The sequence below is a fragment of the Panulirus ornatus genome, chromosome 73 (genome assembly GCF_036320965.1).
Source record: "Panulirus ornatus isolate Po-2019 chromosome 73, ASM3632096v1, whole genome shotgun sequence".
Lineage (NCBI taxonomy): Eukaryota > Metazoa > Arthropoda > Malacostraca > Decapoda > Palinuridae > Panulirus > Panulirus ornatus.
In genome coordinates this window covers 1,280,779-1,299,708 of record NC_092296.1, presented here as the reverse complement: position 1 = coordinate 1,299,708, position 18,930 = coordinate 1,280,779, and the positions used below count along the sequence as shown (strand labels likewise).

The 18,930-nt window shown below is 36.5% G+C and overlaps 1 protein-coding gene across 11 annotated transcripts in view; it reads left to right on the top strand.

Moving 5' to 3' along the window:
• Positions 1–14: 14 nt before the first annotated feature.
• LOC139748310 (zinc finger-containing ubiquitin peptidase 1-like) overlaps positions 15–18,930 on the top strand; it is a 48,623-nt gene continuing 29,707 nt past the window's right edge. The window contains exons 1-4 of one of the 11 annotated variants that reach the window (XM_071661327.1): positions 15–148; positions 6,112–6,865; positions 10,474–10,609; positions 14,542–14,648. In XM_071661327.1, coding sequence (XP_071517428.1) covers positions 6,137–6,865; positions 10,474–10,609; positions 14,542–14,648 — 972 coding nt within the window. In that variant the 5' untranslated portion in view covers positions 15–148; positions 6,112–6,136. Of the gene's footprint in view, positions 178–285; positions 304–4,876; positions 5,206–6,108; positions 6,866–10,473; positions 10,610–14,541; positions 14,649–18,930 lie in introns of those variants that run through there. The other 10 variants (XM_071661325.1, XM_071661323.1, XM_071661326.1 and 7 more) reach the window with 10 other exon arrangements.

Below are 18,930 nucleotides of genomic sequence, written 5' to 3'. Positions count from 1 at the left end.
GCCAATCACAACCCGGGAAACATACAGGCTGTCAAAGAAAATAGACCGAACCCACAGAAAACGGGAATTTCAAAACAGCTGATGGCAGCTCAAAAATCAATGCAAGAGGCAGCGCCGGTAATTCTCAAGATTTTTAATAAGGTTGTCGGTGAGTGAGGCTGCGGATTCCCGGTGTGGGTAAGTCCGGTGGATCGTGTTGCTGTAGGGATCCACCTGTCCTGAGTGGGAGTGCCGTGGGTCGGGGGGAAATAAGCGAGTGAGAGGCCAGTTGATGTCCTGTTGCCTCCCCAGGCATGCAAACTGGTGTAGTAGAGCAAGTAGTGTCACGGCGCCTGAGCCACACTAGCATCCCACATATATCTACTTTCTATTAATTTCTTGCTGGTGACGGGGACAGCATGTCGTACATCTCCGTAAATGGGGTGGATTTAGCTTACAATTATGATCGAAAGATGACATGTGTTTATTTAGTCACTCTGGGAAGCCTTTGGCATTTACTTGCATTATACGTATTTCATTGTGATAAAAGCCTTTATATGAGGAAAGAAAAGTGATGTGTTAAAAAGATGTGAACACTTAATTGCGTGTATCATGTGTGAGTGTTTTGAGTAGGAGTCAAGACTCAACATTTCCTGACATGACCAATGTTACATAATCAAGAGGACAGCTTTTCCTGTACACCACTGTTGTTAGTGTATTAATCTTTTTCATATAATGATACGGTAAGACTCATAAAAAATTTAATGATATATGAAAAAAGTGTTTTGAGTTTCTTTGGTTTTTTGATGTGGTTTTACATCTTACTAAAATTCTGTGATTATGGAGTATTGGAAATTCATTTTCTCCCATGTCTGTCATGGACAATTTAATAGGTATTGTCTATTTGTTTAGAATGGTTCTACGTCGTTTTTAGCTTTGAATTTTGACTGCAGTGTTCTGCAATACTAAGGTAGTGTTTAGAGAATATAACAGTTGCGAAGCATGATTTGTAGCATTATATATTATGGAACGATATTAGATAAAGATGATGATGGGGTAAGGTATTAGTTTTGGGGCATCTCTGAACTAACCTATAGATATGGGTAAAATGCATATAATTGAATTTCTTATGAGTATAGGTGATTACGATAGTGGTGTGATTTTCCCAATTATTTTTTATCATATACTAAATACATATTGCTGAGTAGGGCTATGAGTAAAAAGATTTAGTATGTGTAGGAATTAATGAAAATTACAAAGCATATTTTGTAATGAGATAGAGACAGCTTATATGACATTTTATAACTTATTTGTTTATGTTGTCCAGTGAGTGCCAGCATGAAACTAATACAGATTCATTAACTCAGAACAGAAATCAATGTATATTTCAATTCCTTCTTAATGAAATTGTGTATTTTTTGATGTGATTTTCTCCTGAGATGTACATTCTTATTTTGTATCATGATGTTAATACTAGTGATATCATTAGAGTAAAGGTTTGCATCCAGATTTGTCAGTGCTGTATGGGTGAGATTTATTCGTTTTTGTTCTCATTATCAAAATATTGAATTGATTAATTAACATTTGTTTTATGATTATAGTGTAGTTTCCTGTTTTTGGTTTGAGTATCTCTCTGGTCATGGAAAATGAGTCTTGCGACTGTGACTGGACGTGCCTACTGCTGTATCACACTTTACAGAGCCATGATAAATCTATTTCTGTTTGCACATAATTATATATCGTCCAGTATTTAAGGTAAGATTATTTGCCCAATGCTTTACACATTGAAGAAAGTTCCATCAAATCTGAACAAGTGCCAGGTAGAACATTACCTTCACCTTTCCTAGGACAGTCATTTTGGATTGTCCTCTTATTTGTAGCACCAGTTCAATTTCCCTTATTATTTTTTCAAACTAAAAGGGTGTTGCAAATAAATAAAAAGATTACCAGACATACAGCACTGGCACTAGTTTACCAAGTATGAAGTTTAAGAAACTTGGTTGACCTTTTTTTGCACTTAATGGAATTGAAGTAGATGGAGCTGATAATCGACACAAGGCACTCCAGTGATATCTATTTACATCTACAGTGTATTCTCTTCAAATGGAATCGATATAGACTATTCATTATTACATGCCTGAGGTCACGGTGATAAAGACCATTACACCCGCAGCTAGATAAAGTTACCTATCTCAGACTACATTTTATGTTGCCAGTGAATAGTGATATCTTTTTGAATGTATGTTTTTCCCATGAAATTGATATGAACCATAGCATTACATTCCTGGGATCAAACCTGGGATAACTAGTATGACATCTAGTGACAAAGACCATTACACTGACAACTAGCTAATAGTTACCCATCTCAGACCATGTTTTCAGGGACCAGTGAGATCCTATATCATTTGTCACTGATGATCGATGTGCAAAGGTGTAACTGCCCACTTATGTTGGGTGGTATTACTCTTGATCATCTACTTATTTTTATCATGTGGTATAATGGTCTTAGTCACTGGTCATATTCTAGTGATCTCAAGTTCAGTCCCAGGCATGTAATGATGAATAGCTTATATTGATTCCATGTGATAACATTTCACAGATGTAAATAGATATCACTTGAGTACCTATGTCAATTAAGAGTGAGACCTACCCATGTGAGCAAATGGGTTACTCCTTCCCTCTTCAATCATCAAAATTAGTTGAATGGTATAGGATCTTAATGGTCACAGAAAACATTTTCTGAGATGGGTAACTTTAGGTTAGTCATTGGTGTAATGATCTTAATCACTGGTTGTCATTCTAGTGATTCCTAGTTCAATTCCATGCATGTATTGGTGAATAGTTTTTATTGTGTTTCACTACCCTGTCGATAAGAAAGGAATTTAGTTGATCATGTACTCAGTTGTATCACTACATTGTTATTACAGAACACTTTTTTGCTCAATATTCTTTATTCTTTTTCCCCTCAAGTAGTTTTTAGTTATAGATTATTAATGCTTGAAGACTTTGTATCTTTAGGAATGTTTCTCTGATATGCAGCATTACATTGTTGGCTAATGTTGCTGTGCTGGTGGCACATGCACTTGTGTCTCTCTTCTTTTCACCCCTCTTTTGGTCTCTCTCTCTCTCTCTCTCTCTCTCTCTCTCTCTCTCTCTCTCTCTCTCTCTCTCTCTCTCTCTGTCTCACTTACACACTGTTATGAATACCCTTGTTATGTAAGCCTTTTGCCTGCCTGCACCCGTCAAGGTGCTTGCTCACATGTCTGGTTTTCTGGGGTCAGTAACCTCACAGCATGTTGGTCTTGGATAAGATTTCTTGTCTGCAGAGCTATATGCCTTTGTTTATTTATTATTTCACAAGTGGCCTTGTCTGCAGGAACCTTATGAACATTTTTGTATGTACCAATATAAGTATATATTATGTGTGAGTCCTTTAGAGTGTAAGTGGGTTAACACCACCAGTCCTGGTGTCTAGTGCAATCAATAACATCTCAAGCCCTCACTCATGGCTGCCATGATTGTTCAGTATGCCTGTAACAGCATGAATTATAAAATGTTACTGTAAAGATCACTTTGCTCTATAAGTCCATGTTGTGGTACATGTTCTTGTGTGTGTGTGAATGTAATTTAACATTATTTGTTGGTCAGTTTAACATGATTTGCTAATTAAGAATTGGTGTGCATGGCAGGTCTTAATGCCACTTTTAGGTATGTTTGTAAAAAGATTATATTTTTTCCTTTTTTGTTTTTGGTGTGTTTGATTGGTTTGCTGTTTGATTCATGCACTGGTCTTGTGTTCCTGTTTATAAATACCTATGATTGGTGTGTTATTTGATTCATGCACTGGTCTCGTGTTCCTGTTTATCAATACCTATGCATAGTACATAATGTTTACACCCATACTCTTACCTTCCTTCCTTTTTATCTGCATCAGTTTCTCTTTTTATGTCTGGTTTTGTTCATTTGGATGGTAAGCATACCATCCATATTGATTCAATTCATTGTGAACCTAGCATGCTTCTTGTACACCTGAATGTTGTTGCCCAAGTGCTGCTAAAACCCCAATTTGGGCGTGACCCCAGGTTTTGGGTCCTACTGCCATGAAGAGTGGTAGTGAAACCTTTAATTGAGAGGATTCAGAAAGAGTGTAAGGTAGCATGGAAAAGTGCTTGATGGTTGAATGAAGTTAGAGACTTCTTTGAGTAAATATGAATGTGGTAAGAAGTGTTTTAAAGGATTGTCTTCTTTTCATATAATCAGGGTTTTTGTTTGCATTATGATTGATGACGATAAAAGGATTTCTGTGGTCTTTAGAAGTAAAAACATTGTGGATGTAAGAATGCAGAAGGATTTCTGAACCAAATTTTGTTCTTGGCTGGGAAATTGGAGTGGACTTGAAATGTGTGAATGGCATAAATGGGCATTCAGCATATGAGGAAGTAAGAAAAAAAGTGTTTATGAAGATATGAGTATATTGGGTATAGAAAATATTTGATTGCTTTCAAAAGCTTGGAAATATTGCTTGTTTTGAGAGATGAGTGGTTGGTGTGAAATTAATGTAGATATGTGTCAGGGCTGTGTAATGTCAGATTGCATACTTCTATTTTTGATGATGAACAATTGATGAAATAGTGAAATAGTAGGTGATAGCAGGGCAAAGCCAAACCATTGTGAAAATAAATGAAATCTGTTAGTTATATAATATCTAAATGACATCTTGTTGGATGACCAAAGAGGGGTTTGATAGAATGTGATTTTGATTTGTGTTGGAAAAGGATGCTCATAGTTATTGTATGAGCATTATTTAAGATATTCGTTCACAGTGTCAGTTTGAATGATCTAGAATTTTTTTTTTTTTTTTTTTCATTTTCTGGAGGCATGAAGTTGGGAATGGATGCATACATGGGGAAGAATTGGAGATAACTTTGTATTAAGAGCTCAGGTGAATGGGAAAGTTTCGCTTAAGAGTGCACAAGAAGCTTGCATGATGTTTATACATGCCTGAACTCTGTGTGGATGTATTTAAGGGTGCAGAGATGGTCAGTGGCTTATATACATATTTGATGAGAGATCTACAAATGTCACCCTGTTATGAATACAGAAAAAGTCATTAAGAAGAGACACTGTATATGTGAGGGAGACATAAGAAAAGGGACAAGTGGAGACTTTTGCTGTGGCCACCACCTTGATGGGAGCTCGTGAAGGGAATGAGCATCAGAGATATAGGTAGATAGATAGAACTATATATAATTAAAAGATGAAATTTTACTGTATATGCTTTCCTGGTTCATATATAGACAGCTCTGTCTGTATTATGAGCCTCTTCCTTACATAACATGATAACAGAGGCTACAATATGCAAAGCTTTTTCTTTATCGTCTTACAAGCAAGGAGATTTGTGTTATTGTTTTTTCTTCATGAGCCATAGAAGTATCATTACATTGCAGCTAACTTTAACTGTGACCATATATATTTCTCCCCTATCCCTGGGGATAGGGGAGAAAGAATACTTCCCACATGTTCTCTGCTTGTCGTAGAAGGCGACTAAAAGGGGAGGGAGTGGGGGCTGGGAATCCTCTCCCCTCGTTTTTGATTTTCCAAAAGAAGGAACAGAGAAGGGGGCCAAGTGAGGATATTCCCTCAAAGGCTCAGTGCTCTGTTCTTAATGCTACCTCGCTAAAGCGGGAAAGGGCGAAGAGTAAAAAGAATATATATATATGTATATATATATATATATTATCCCTGGGGATAGGGGATTAAGAATACTTCCCACGGTTTCCCTGCGTGTCGTAGAAGGCGACTAAAAGGGGAGGGAGCGGGGGGCTGGAAATCCTCCCCTCTCTTTTTTTTTAAATTTTCCAAAAGAAGGAACAGAGGGGGCCAGGTGAGGATATTCCAAAAAAGGCCCAGTCCTCTGTTCCTAACGCTACCTCGCTACCGCGGGAAATGGCGAAGTTTAAAAAAAAAATATATATATATATATATATATATATATATATATATATATATATATATATATATATATATATATATATTTATATATACTTGAATAATGCTATATATTTGTTAATAATCATGATGCACATTGTTAATTTTGTTTGTAATTTACTAATTTTTGCTTTATTTCAGTAGTGGGTTTAGGAAGAGGGTTTTCAACATGGCTGCCAAGATGCCGGAAGCTTTATATTCATGTGAAGTGTGTGGAATGGATGGACTAACAGACGATGATTTGCGGTCCCACATGATGCTTGCTCACATAGAGGGAACAGCATCTTGCCCTTTTTGTGATCTTGGGGATATATCCCCTGAAGAAATGGTTCATCATGTCAATTCTGCTCATTTGGATTATTTGAGTCCTCAAGATGAGTCTTTAGAAGATACTTTGATTGTTACAAATGGTTTTGGTGACCACATTATAATTGCTAGCCCATTTAGAAAATCACGAGTGAATAATAAATCCTTGGACAATCATGTACCTGTGATTACAGTAGAAGAAAATGATAATTATAATGCTAACTTAAGTCCTTCTCATGGCAAAGGGGGTAACTCCAGCAACCAGGGATCACCAGATCGTGCCCAGCTGTCCCTTAACCTTAATCAGTGGGACAAAAGGAACAGATTAGCAAGTCCCGGATCACGGAGCCCTTTGTTAGATAACAGGGTGACAACTTGTCCCATTTGTGGTATGAAGGAACCTTCACCAGCTAGGCTTGAAGAACATGTCAATAGAGCACATTTTGACCTTACATCTCCATCCTTCCCAGCTGTTACCCCACAGGAAGAAGTCATCTTTACGTGTCCGTTGTGTATGAAACAGTTTGAATCTAGTCCAGACCTTGAGCTTCATGTCAACATTGAACATAAGGATATCCTGAGTCCTGCAAAGGTAATTTGTGGAGTATAAAAGATCATTAAGTTCATTTGATGCCTTGTTTGTATCAATTTTATGTCAAAAGCACTTTTGTGCTTGTTTAGCGACTTTTGTGACTTCTTAATGAAATTATACTGTTCAGTTGGATTCTTTGAAAAGTCTATCTGCTTAAAGTTTGCATATAAATTTTTTATTTCATTAGTCTTCATATGTCTTTTTGTCTTTTAATACACCTTACCTCTCTTGTATACTAACCTAATTCTTTTTTATGTATACATTTCTTCATACATATGCATGCATTCAGAAGAACAGTACATTCATCCATTCATTCAATTCTTTGTGACCATTTATATCATGAAAGCAAATTTTTTTTATAAACCCCATCCATCATATCCCATTTGTTCTTTACTCATGAAACCTAACTACATTCAAATCCTGCCTTGTAGTCTGTATCAGTTAGGTAGATGTAGTGGAAGAGACCATGTATTGTTAGACCATGCATGCACAGAGCTAAGATATATTTTCATGATTCTTTAGCCCTCAACTTACTTTTAATATGAAATGTTACATTTGCACACAAAATGATCCCTGATCAGTTATCTTCTGGTATTTGTAAATTCAAAAATCCATTTCAAGTGGTATCATTTCTTCATGTTCACTAATGTTCATTCAGCCCTGTGTTTAGCTTCCTTGTATCTCCATCAGATTTCAATTTCTAAAAGCAAGATGAATGACAAAAGTAATTCAAAATAAACCAAGCATCTACCACATTGTTTTAGGCCTGCCAAGTAAATGGCAGACAAATAGATATCTATTTGCTAAGTGGTTGTGCAGATTTTTACATAGTTAGTTGTCTTTTTTTGTTCTTCTTTTCCTTCACTGCACTAGATGTCAACAAGATGTGTGACAGAGATAAGACGGATGACTGTACAAGTAAAAGCAAATGATATGGATGTTTTCTTTTACAATAAGATTATGGAAATGCAATGCCAAGTAATACATTTTGATTTATCTTTAAGTTTGTTGTTTGTGAACAGTTATAAACCATTTTTAAGAAGTTGTATCATCTTAGGGATGTGATATGGTAAGAAATATGACCTGTATTCCTCTCACTGGCATCTGTAAACTGCTGATGAGAAATTAGTGCTATTTTGATGACCATTATTTGTGAACCATTTTGAACTGGTTTTTACCCTTGAAACTGGAAGGGTAAAAGATATCTTGTCATTTTCTGTTTTGATTTTCACTTTTTTCTGCAGATACACTATAACTTGAACTTTTTCATGTCTTATATTCTTTCTTAATTCCTATTTTCAAAACTATCTGAACTTGCAATTGAAATTTCTTTTCACTTTCACTGTAACTATTTCATTACTGTCTCTTGTGTATTCCTGTCTAGATTTTAATCCAAGTGTAGTTCGTCAAGATTTGTTTTTATCTTCCACATTCAGAACAAATATCCTCACATTTAAACCACATTTTCACATGTAAATATTCCTTCTGTCAACTAACATATAAGTATTATATAATCCAAAAAAGATGTATGGGACTCATCTTTGCTGTTCCCCTAATAGTTATTTATGGATTGGTTTACAATGAATTTGTAGTAAAGCAGAATACTATATAAGGAAAAACCCCTTTACCTATACTGGAACTATAAGATATTTGTCTGGATAAACATTTTCTTTGTAGAATGCCAAATATAATACATAAGACATTGTTTCACACATTACTTTTATATCTATTTACACTGTCAAAACAACTACAGTAGTTAGAAGAAAGATGTTTAATTCCCTCAAGTTTACTAGTGAAGTGCTTCGTAATTCTCTCCTCTCTTAACGTGTTTATTTCCATTTGTTTGTATGGTGACTATACAACACTGCATAATGCAGTTTTACTTTTTATGTGTACAGTATACATTTTCATGAATAATTACCTGACTCTTAAGGAAAGTTCTCATGATCATACCACTCAGTATTTGGCTTGATAGTGCCATCTTCTTGGTACAGTAACTCCTAGATCTTTGTTGCTAGTTTCACTTTTTATCACTTTCACTGTTGGGCCTTTATACAGTGTCATCAATACATTTTTGATATTTCCATGACTTCTTCCCGTTTTTGTTGATTGTGTTTAAGTCCTGCATCTCATTTTGATAATTTTCTGATCCTCACCAAAGCACCTGATGATACATTTTATGTCTATTTATGATAACATTATTATAAAGAGAATAAAGGGTAATATTGCTCCTTGTGGTACCCCAATAGAATATCTTCCTCATTAGACATGTTTCCGTTTGCCATTTATGTGCTTAACTGCTTTTTCTTGTAAAGTTTTTTGGTTTACTTTGTCAAATGCTATAGCAAAATTAAAAAAAAAATAGTATCCAATCTCTTGCTCTAAAGTTCTGTATATGACTGTAATGAGCCAATAAATGGGGTTCTGTACTTTTTGTGGTACAAATCCATGTTGGCCTTCTTTTATGTATTTGTTCTTGATGACACATTTTGGTGCCTGTCCTTTCATCACTCTCAGATATTTTATCATGTTTAGTTAAGCAAGCTGACTTACAGTGCTTATGTATAAGCTTAAATAATTGTATATTGGTGTTGCATATGGTTACTGGACTCTGCTTCCTTTAGGTTATGATTTAAATGAAAATTCAGCATTAGTAAGGCTGCATCATTGGGGGCAAAGTCTTGTCAAAGATCTCACTGCAAAGTAGTCAATTGTCTTTTTTTTTTTTTTCATCCTTTGACTTTACTCTTCTTTTTTCATTTTCACGCTATTTTTTTTCAGTGTTCCCAGGCTCCACCTGCCTGTGGTTACACTATGAGTGCAAAGTCACCTTTAGTGAGGCAGTATCATCATCCCCTGACAAAAGGAAATATTCCCATTGAAGAACTTTTTATATCAGAGGAGTCATCATTTCCTAGCTTTTGAAAGCAGTTCAGCCAAAGGGTTAAGAAAAAGTGATACATGTTGTATAGACGAGAAATCAGTAGTTTAACTTCTTGGCACAATGTTCACCTTACTGACTGGAGTAAAGTTCAAAGTGAATGGATTTGAAGGAACAGTCAGGATGGTGCATGCAGCAGTTAAACGTACATGTCCCAAAGATGGTAAAGTACTGATATTGGTGAATTTCATTTACGAATAGTTTCACAGATGTGACATTTTTGGGTTTTCCCAGGTTTTTATTGTTTATTCAATCACACATGTTCAGAGGGTTCAAAGTCTACACAAATTATATGGTAATCTTATTTTTTCTTCAGCCATTTTCATGCATGGCTAGTGTCATTTTAAGTCCCAAAAATGATGAAAATATTTGACCTCCCAGGGCTTTGATTCTTTACTTTCTTGCAATACAATTATGCAAAGCATGATTTAACTTCATTCATACTTTGTAGATGGGAATAGTGGTTTTGGTAACAGATAAGTTGATAGAATAGGCATGCTTTGGTTAATGTTTAGATAGGGCAAGATTGGTGTAGAGCATGAAAAAGTACAAATTTTATTCCAGTTGATTATGGATATAATGATTATATTCCATGTCTTTTTATTTATTGTTTAAAAGTAGCCATTGTCTTTATGTGACCCATATTCATAATTGTCTGTTCCTACAGTCTGATGAGGTGACTCCAGTTGAAAGTGAAGAAAATGACATTGGTGTATGCCCGGTGTGTAGTCGAACAGGTTTTACCTCTCATAATGACCTTGCAACTCATATTGATACCCACTTCACAAGAAAATCATCTATTGGTAGGTATTCAAAGAGCTTTTGTTGTGTGTAGTAATTGTTATTATGTTAATACAAAAATTTTTATGTAGAATACAGTAAAATCCAGAAGATCTCTGATTTTTTGTATAAATAGAATATTTTTATTGTACATACATTTTTTGCCTAGTACTGTATTTTGCAGTTTCTTCGGGGGGGAGCTCATATTATCAGCAAGAAGGTAGGTCATGATTTTGATTTCAAAGGACAGGGATATGTCATTGTTCTTAGATATGATTGACATAACATTTGCACATTTTTTGGTGAATGGTTTGAAGTAATTTACTGTATGGTGGTAAAGGGATTTAGTGTGAATACAAATATGGGAAATGCAGTTGTGCTTTATTAGAATTAAGTTTAGAAAAGACCAAGGGATAGTGTGATTGAATAAATGGCTGCCTTTGTGCCAGCCACACACACATGTATAAATATATATTTCCTCTCATGCTTGTTAGCTGTGCCTTAAATTAGCAAGGTAGCACCAGGAACAGATGAAGAAAAGCTTTTGCTCACACTCACATCCATTCTCTGACTTTCATATGCAGTGCATTGAAACCTCAACCCTTTATTCACAACAAGGCCTTTCAGACCTTTTCTTGGTTTCCCACCATGGTTTGAATTGGTTTGATTAAGTAATATATAAGTAAGAGAGAGATGTGGTAATAAGTAGAGTGTGGCTTAAGAGGGTGTGCTGAAATGGTTAGGACATATGGGGAGAGTGAGTGAGAAAAGGATATAAGTGTCAGAATTGGAGGTTGAAGGATGGAGTGAAAAACATTTTGAGTGACCGGGGTGTGAACATGCAGGAGGGTGAAAGGCATGCGGGGGTTAGAATTGGAATGATATGGTAAACAGGGGGGTGATGTGCCGTCAGTGGACTGAACCAGGGCACATGTGAAGTGACCAGGGAACACTATGAAAAGGTCTGTTAGGCCAGGTTGTGCATTGGGGGCTGTGATTTTGGTGCATTGCACATGACAGCCAGAGAATGGATGCGAGTGAATGTGGCCATTCTTCATCTATTACTAGCACTACCTCGTTAACACAGGATATATTTGACAAGTATGATAAGAAAATGTATGTATATGTATCTTTTCTTTCTTTCATGCTTATTTGTCACTTCCCACATTATTGATGTACTGCCAGTGACAGACAGCCTGAGCCATCGATGAGGATGAGCACTCCATGCTTGGCTCCTTTTTCTATTTCAACTTCAGTAATGGGAATACATGAAGGAGAGGGTTTCCAGCTCCCTACTCCGATTCAATTTAGTTGCCTTCTACACCATGCAGGGAATATATAGGAGGTATTCTTTCTCACCAATCCCCATGTGATTGGGAGGGCAATCAGGGCATGTTGAAATGTTTCAGGCATATGAAGAGGATTGGGTGAAGAAAGACTCGCTAAGAGGATCTGTGAGTCAGAATTGGAGGAAGTATTAGAGAGGGGGAGACCAAGGATATGGAAGGATGTATTGAAGAAAACTTCAGGGTATTGGTGTCTGCTTTGGATGGAATTATTTGGATCAATACATGTTGGGTTAAAGTGCTATCATTTGGCTGAACCAAGGTAAATATGGAGTAGGCTGTTGTGCTTGGTTGTCAATGGTAGATACTGATTTTGGTATATTTTACATGGCAGATAGAAAATAGATGTAAGTAAGATAGATCATTGTTCATTTTTTCCAAATGTTATCTTGCTAAAGTGGGAAAGGCAGTTAGGTATGAAAAAGTGCTTCATTCTTTCATTTCCTAAGGGCATACCTTCTATTTCGGTTGCTTATAATGTTTCTGCATTATTTTAGTTATTTGTAATCTGTATTTTTTTGGTTATTTGTAATCCTTTCCTCCTTGAACCTAGATGTGTTCCTTTTTCCAGTTCAGGTATCAATACTGACCTGTCTGTTTCTGCCTCCTCTTAAAGTTTATTAACAAGGCATATTGCAGCAGTGCAATACCAATGCAAGAAATATTGGCTTTAGTGTTCTGCTGGGTATGTAAGGTATGTTGTAAGCTGCTCAAATTTACTGTAGCCACACTTTGAAAAGGGAGGTGTTGATGATGGATGACAGACCTATGAAGAGTAGTGTGAGAAGACTGGGACTCAGAATCTTCTATCATAATCTTGAGTTTTGTGTGAGGTAAGTGATATGTCCTTACCAGACTTAGAGAAGTGCTGTGACTTTGCAGGATATTTATTGGTGTAGGTACACTTGATATGGTTGGAAATCTACTCAAGATGCTGTATCTTGATTGGTATGCTTATACGAGTTTATCTCTCGTATTGCTTTCCAAAAGAAGAAAAAGAGGATGGAACAATTGAGGATTTTTTCCTCGGCTTAATTCTTGCTTTACCTCACTCATGCGGAAAATAGCAAATATGCATCAAAGAAAAGAAAAAGATGTACACTTTATTAGCGCAGAATGCTTTCCTTCATTATCAGCAGGCTCCTTTTCACTATTGTATAAATTTCATTGGAAAGTGATCTTGATGATAAAGTATCTTTTCATAAGAGTATACTTGTTTCATTTACTTTTTGTAATTATTAGTTCATGTGGACATTAACTGGGAGAGGTACGTGAACGTTTTTATTTAACCATCCAGGTGAGAGCCTGATACTCGGTATCAACTTTTTTTTTTTTCCAGTCTCATGTTATCTCCCATTCTGTGTTGGTTGCTTTCGTGTTGCTATTTTTACATAGATCTTTTGTGGTAAGTAAGATTTCAAGTTGTGATACTTATCGAGTTAGATCTTGATACGGGGATTTGGATCATGAACTCCCAAACTGTTCTTGTTTAAGATCCTGTTTTTTCACCAGCTTTACATTTTGTTTCTGATATCTAGAGAGACTGCAACATTTTGAACCAAAACATTGCTGTCAGGTTTCTTTAGTGTGTCAGATCATTAATGTTGCTTTGATTAAAAGCAATGAAGGTTTGAGAAACATGCCCCACTTGAAAACAAAGCTTGAAGAGAAAAAAGAAAAAACATGAAAAGTTATTTTGCTGCTGTTTTACTTCAACCTTGGACATGGATTAAGGTTGAGTTTGAGTGAACTGAAGGGTTATTTGCACCTTATCCACAAGAAAATCAAAGATAATTCTTAGACATAGGTAAGCTTTTGGTTGTTTTTATATTAATTCTGAAAGTGATGCAGAGAAATTATTTTGTTTCATTATATTTTGGATGTGAAAGAATTTCTTCACCCTAATATAAGATTGAAGGACACATGCTTCTACCATAATTTATACCATTGATGGCCCTCTGTCTTCTTTGATTATGTCTTTTTTGGCAGTTAGCTGGTGTTTGGGCCTTGGGCTAACATGCTCCTGATGTGAGTATCATCCTGATTATAGTTAGATTTGTTTTTTAGGTCGATGGATTGACCTACATTAGTCATTTCAGCTTGGGAAACTTTTTTGTTTTTCCAGGTAATGGTATAGTTGTTTAAACTGCACAGGACTCCATGTGTCTTTCAAACTTCCCTTAGAGTGGAGACATTAAGACTTGCTGCACAAAACCTATTTTCTTTGACAATATCCAGTTTTGAATGAGACCTTCATTGCATCAAGACATATGTTTTGAATTGCTTTATTTGACTTTTTTTCATCAGAGATTGTAGTCCGAAGTTGGTTAAAAAGGGATGATTACTTTTATCACATACAGATCTGGGTGCTTATTTTGGTATTTGGCTGAAAACATGTAATGGTTTGCACTACTAATGTATCTGTGAATTTGTTATCATGCAATATCCTTAGTACATTTAAGAAGCTTTGAATGGCCTGGTCTGGTAATCTCATAGCTTTAGTGTTGCCTACCTAAGCAAGGGCTCTTACACTATCCCATGCCTTGAACCTGTGATTAAGAAGACAAAATTTTATCTGGAAATGGAGTGAGTCAATTTTCTTTTAACAGTGACACCAGATGATGGAGGATGGGAAAGACGCCTTGTAACAGAGCTGGAGAAGCAAGAGAAAGAAGTTCAGCGTATGAGGGAACAGCAAGAGTTTTCTCTTCTTAGGGTATGTCACTGAGAATATCAGACAAGATGAAAATACTCGTATAAGCCTGTTAGAAAGTATACTTTGCTGCCAGCATGCTTTTAATGAATTTACTAAGATTTGCTGGAATTTCATTCCACCGGCCTTGATCACCTTTGGGAGCACTACTGACATGAAAGCTCGCCTTTTCCCGTACTGATAGTTTTTCTTCGGCTGTGTTCACCCTAACAGCACCACTAATGGTGTGCTATGTATTAACAAATTACATAGACCTTCTAACATTGCTGTGTTTGTACATCTTTACTTTTTATTGTTTTATATTTTTTAACATGTATCCACTGTTTCATACTTCTATGCCTCTACTTTACCATTTCATATATATTCCATCAAGTGTTAGAATGTTACAGTTGGATCATCAGCACTTGAAGATTTGGATATGGTGAACAGTGAAAATGTCGATGGAAGACTCCTCATGTACTACCTTTCTCTGATAGTAGGAAAAAGAAAAACATGATAAAAAGATAATTTAAGGGTTTGTTGTTTGGTGATGAATGAAATATTTGAGAAAAAGCAGCATCCAAAGAATTGCAAAAACTGCTGTTTACAGGATGCCTGTGTTTTGGAAGGAATCCAGGTGCTGTGACTATCTGTGGGCCATAGAAGAAAGAATACAGTAATACACAAGTGAAAATATTTCTCAAAAAATCATTATTGTATAAAGGCGCTGTAATTTCTAGCTTGAAATTTTAACTGGAAAATTTATGCGTAACGAAAATGATGGACCTGATTTTTTCTAAGAGAACTGAGATGAGCTAACATTCCTTATGCTGTCTTCCACCACCAAAATGGTTTTTATACTCCCTAGCCAATAACATCCAACCAAACGTCTTTGACATCAAGATTAAATAGTGTTTATGATTTGCAAATTTAGAGTATACCTTGTACATACCTTAGAATTAATAGATATTTTGAGATGTGCAAAAGAGTGATATGATAAAAGGAATGGATACTCAGGGAAATAAGCATACTGAGGGCACCCTCTCTGGGTGCATGGTGAATGTCCTGTTGGGGCACACAGTGAGCATCCCTTCAGGGCACAAAGTAAACATCCTTTCAGGGCACACATTGAATGTCCAGTCAGAATGCAGTTAGCTTTCTGTCAGACATATGTTAAGCATTCTGTCAGGGTACACAGTCAATATCCTGCTATGGTGCAAGGTGAGCTTCTTGTTCAGGCACATGGAAAATACTATACCTTGAGTCTTGTTACAAATAGCAGAGATTCCATTGATTTGTTGATTGAGGCTTTCTGGTAAAGATTTAAGTTTGATGAAGATGAACGAAAATGAATGGAAAGGAAAATTGTGGCATGAGATGGCCCAGAGGCCTTCCAAGTTAAACCCAGTACTGTTAGAAGGCATCCAAATCCAAAGGGTGAGACACACCAATCTCCCCACACTGCTCTAGGTTGCCAGCCAAAATAATTTGATGCTGTATGAAACTGCATGTTTCATACACTTGCTACAAAGAAAAAATGTATAGGCACATGTATTGAATCATTATCATTGAAACAGGAAAGAGTACCAAAACAGGTTACAGGGGAGTAGGTGAATTTTAAAGAATTAGGTCTAAAACAAATTTAGTTAATTGTAGATAACATAGGTGCACTTACCACAAAAAGTATATTGGACAACTCTCCACTGATAAAATAAAGTATCACAAATACAGAAAGACAGCATAGAGAGAAACATAGATGAGGTGAACACAAAAGGTAAGAGGACACATAATTGTTACAGGAGGATGAAATGACAGATATACATAGAGACAATCTCTCTCTAGAAATCACAAATACATAAAGAAAACATTGAGAGAAATATAGATGAAGTGAACACTAAAGGTAAGAGAATAACTGTTACAGGATGATGGAGGAGTGACAAATATATATTATATATGATACAAACTCCATATTTTCTTTGCCCTCTTAACAGCTCTCATACTTGTAACCTCCACCCGTTTTCTTTTCTAACTCACTCACTTGAACTCCTTCCCTGCAGATACCTTCATTCTGTGTTTCACCAGCAACATATCATTTTCTTTTTCCATCTCTCTCCCTCTTCTGTTACATCCATATTACATTTTCTTCATGCCACACACTTCACCTGGACATTAATGTACTGCTTTCTTAAGTACTTTTCTCTCTCTCTCTTAGTGTTATTTTCTCTCACCAAATGTCATTCTCCAACCAGTTTCTCTAGATGTCTGTGCACACAGGCCATTTTTCTTAACTCACTTCATTTTGCCACTTCTTTCAATAGTTTTTTATTTTCCAAACCTGCCATCAACACTCACACTCACATTGCACCTGCTACACATCGAATCACCTGCATCCAAAAGCCTCTTATTTGCACATCTGTTCGTTAGCAAATACTCCACTAAAGTCCATAGATCACCAGCCCCACTCACCCACTTGTATTTATATATGCATCTTTTTCTTCACCCATCCATCCCCTGTCACCATCCTTTTTTTAAGCACAGCTTCAGAAACCTTTTCCCTATGCTTATATACATGAGAGACCCCCACCTACCAATTATACCCTCAATTGCCATATCAGCCTCCCTGCATTTAGATTCTCTAGCTCTTGAGATTCCATCCCTTGCATCAAAATTGGCTACATATTTACTCGGCTCCTCCAGAAATGAATTATTTTCATTACTGGTGTATAAGCACAAACAGTGTCCCACCTCCCATAGTCTGCTTTCGTTCTAACCCAGATCAGTCTTAAACTCACTTCCTTACACTATCAAATGGAATGAGGTGATTAAGATGGTGGTTTAATGCATGAAGCAGCAGAATGGCTGGGAGCAGTATGGTTTTAGGAAAGGTAAAGGTTTGTGTGGATCAGGTATTTGCTTTGAAGATTGTCTTTGAAAAAAAGAGTGACGTGTTTGACATTAATGAATCAGGAGAAAACATATAATTGGTTGACAGGGATGCCTAATAGAAGGTGCTGTGAATATACAGAATAAATGAAAGGTTACCAAAGACAGTGAGATTTTACTGCAAGAGGAAGTCTTCTGTGTGAGTAGGAAGAGATGAGGGAGAATAGTTCCATGTGAAAATGGATATGTGTCAAGGATGGATTTTAAGGCCTTTGGTATATCAAGAAACATATAGAAGCTCAGAGGCTATCAGGGTCTGATTAAGGGTATGATAGTCCTAGCAGTGTTGCACCGCTGACTCTTAGGCCTTGAACACAAAGGAAAGTAAGAGGTTGATATGCTGGAAATGAAGTACCTGAGGATGATATGTGGTGGATGGCAGTCTGATTGTGTAAGAAGTGAGTGTCATAGAGAGATATGGCAATAAGTGCATTTTAATGGTGGCCAGCAGACGTGTGCTGAAATGGTTCCTACATTTGGAGAGAATGCATGAAGAGAGACTGACTTAGGATGCGTGGCAGAAGTGGAGAGAGGAAGGGGAAGGGGAAACCTAAGTTAGGCTGGAAGGATGGAGGATAGGAGGCCTTGGAGTATCAAGGCCTGAGCATTTAGAAGGTAAAGCACTGTTGATACATATTTTTTTGTGCAGTTGATAGGCTGAACCAGGGCATATAAAGAAGTATTTAAGGCCTGGCTGTGGTTGGTTGTCATTGGATTTAGTACACAACATGAGTGCTGAAGACTATATTTGTGCAAATGAGCCCATTGTTACCTTGTTCCTGATGCTTCCTCACTTAGATGGGAAAGGCAGTTTGGTGCAAGAAAAAATATGAAGAATAGATTACATTTGCTTATGTGTTTGCATAACTGCCAACTTAATTAATTTTGGCTTGTGTGCAAATCTATTTGTTTAGATAGGGTAACTGCTGAGGCTGGACAAGATATAGTGGAAGTAGAGTTTTACTTACGCTTGTGTCAGAAAAGATTGAAAGTCATCAAGCCAAGCCCTTTTAAACAACAGTTTGCTGTACTGATGGAAGGAGGATATGTTTCTGTAAGTTAGGTGAGATTCATTTGATGCATCAGGTGCAGCTGGAGTAGTGCCACAGATAGCAGGAAACTCGAAAGCTTTCTCAGTGTTATCATCAGATCAGAAAACATGGAATACTTTCCAAGTTTGATGCTGAATTGAAAATTATGTTAATCTGATCATGGACATATACTGATGAGAGCTTAATTATATCTGGGCAGGTTTGGATTTGTACTGTTTACATTGCCATGTTGATTGGGTTCCATCTGTTTGGGATTGTCATGGTTTTAAGCTCTGAAAGCATTCTAGAAATCTTGAGCAGATTGACTTCAT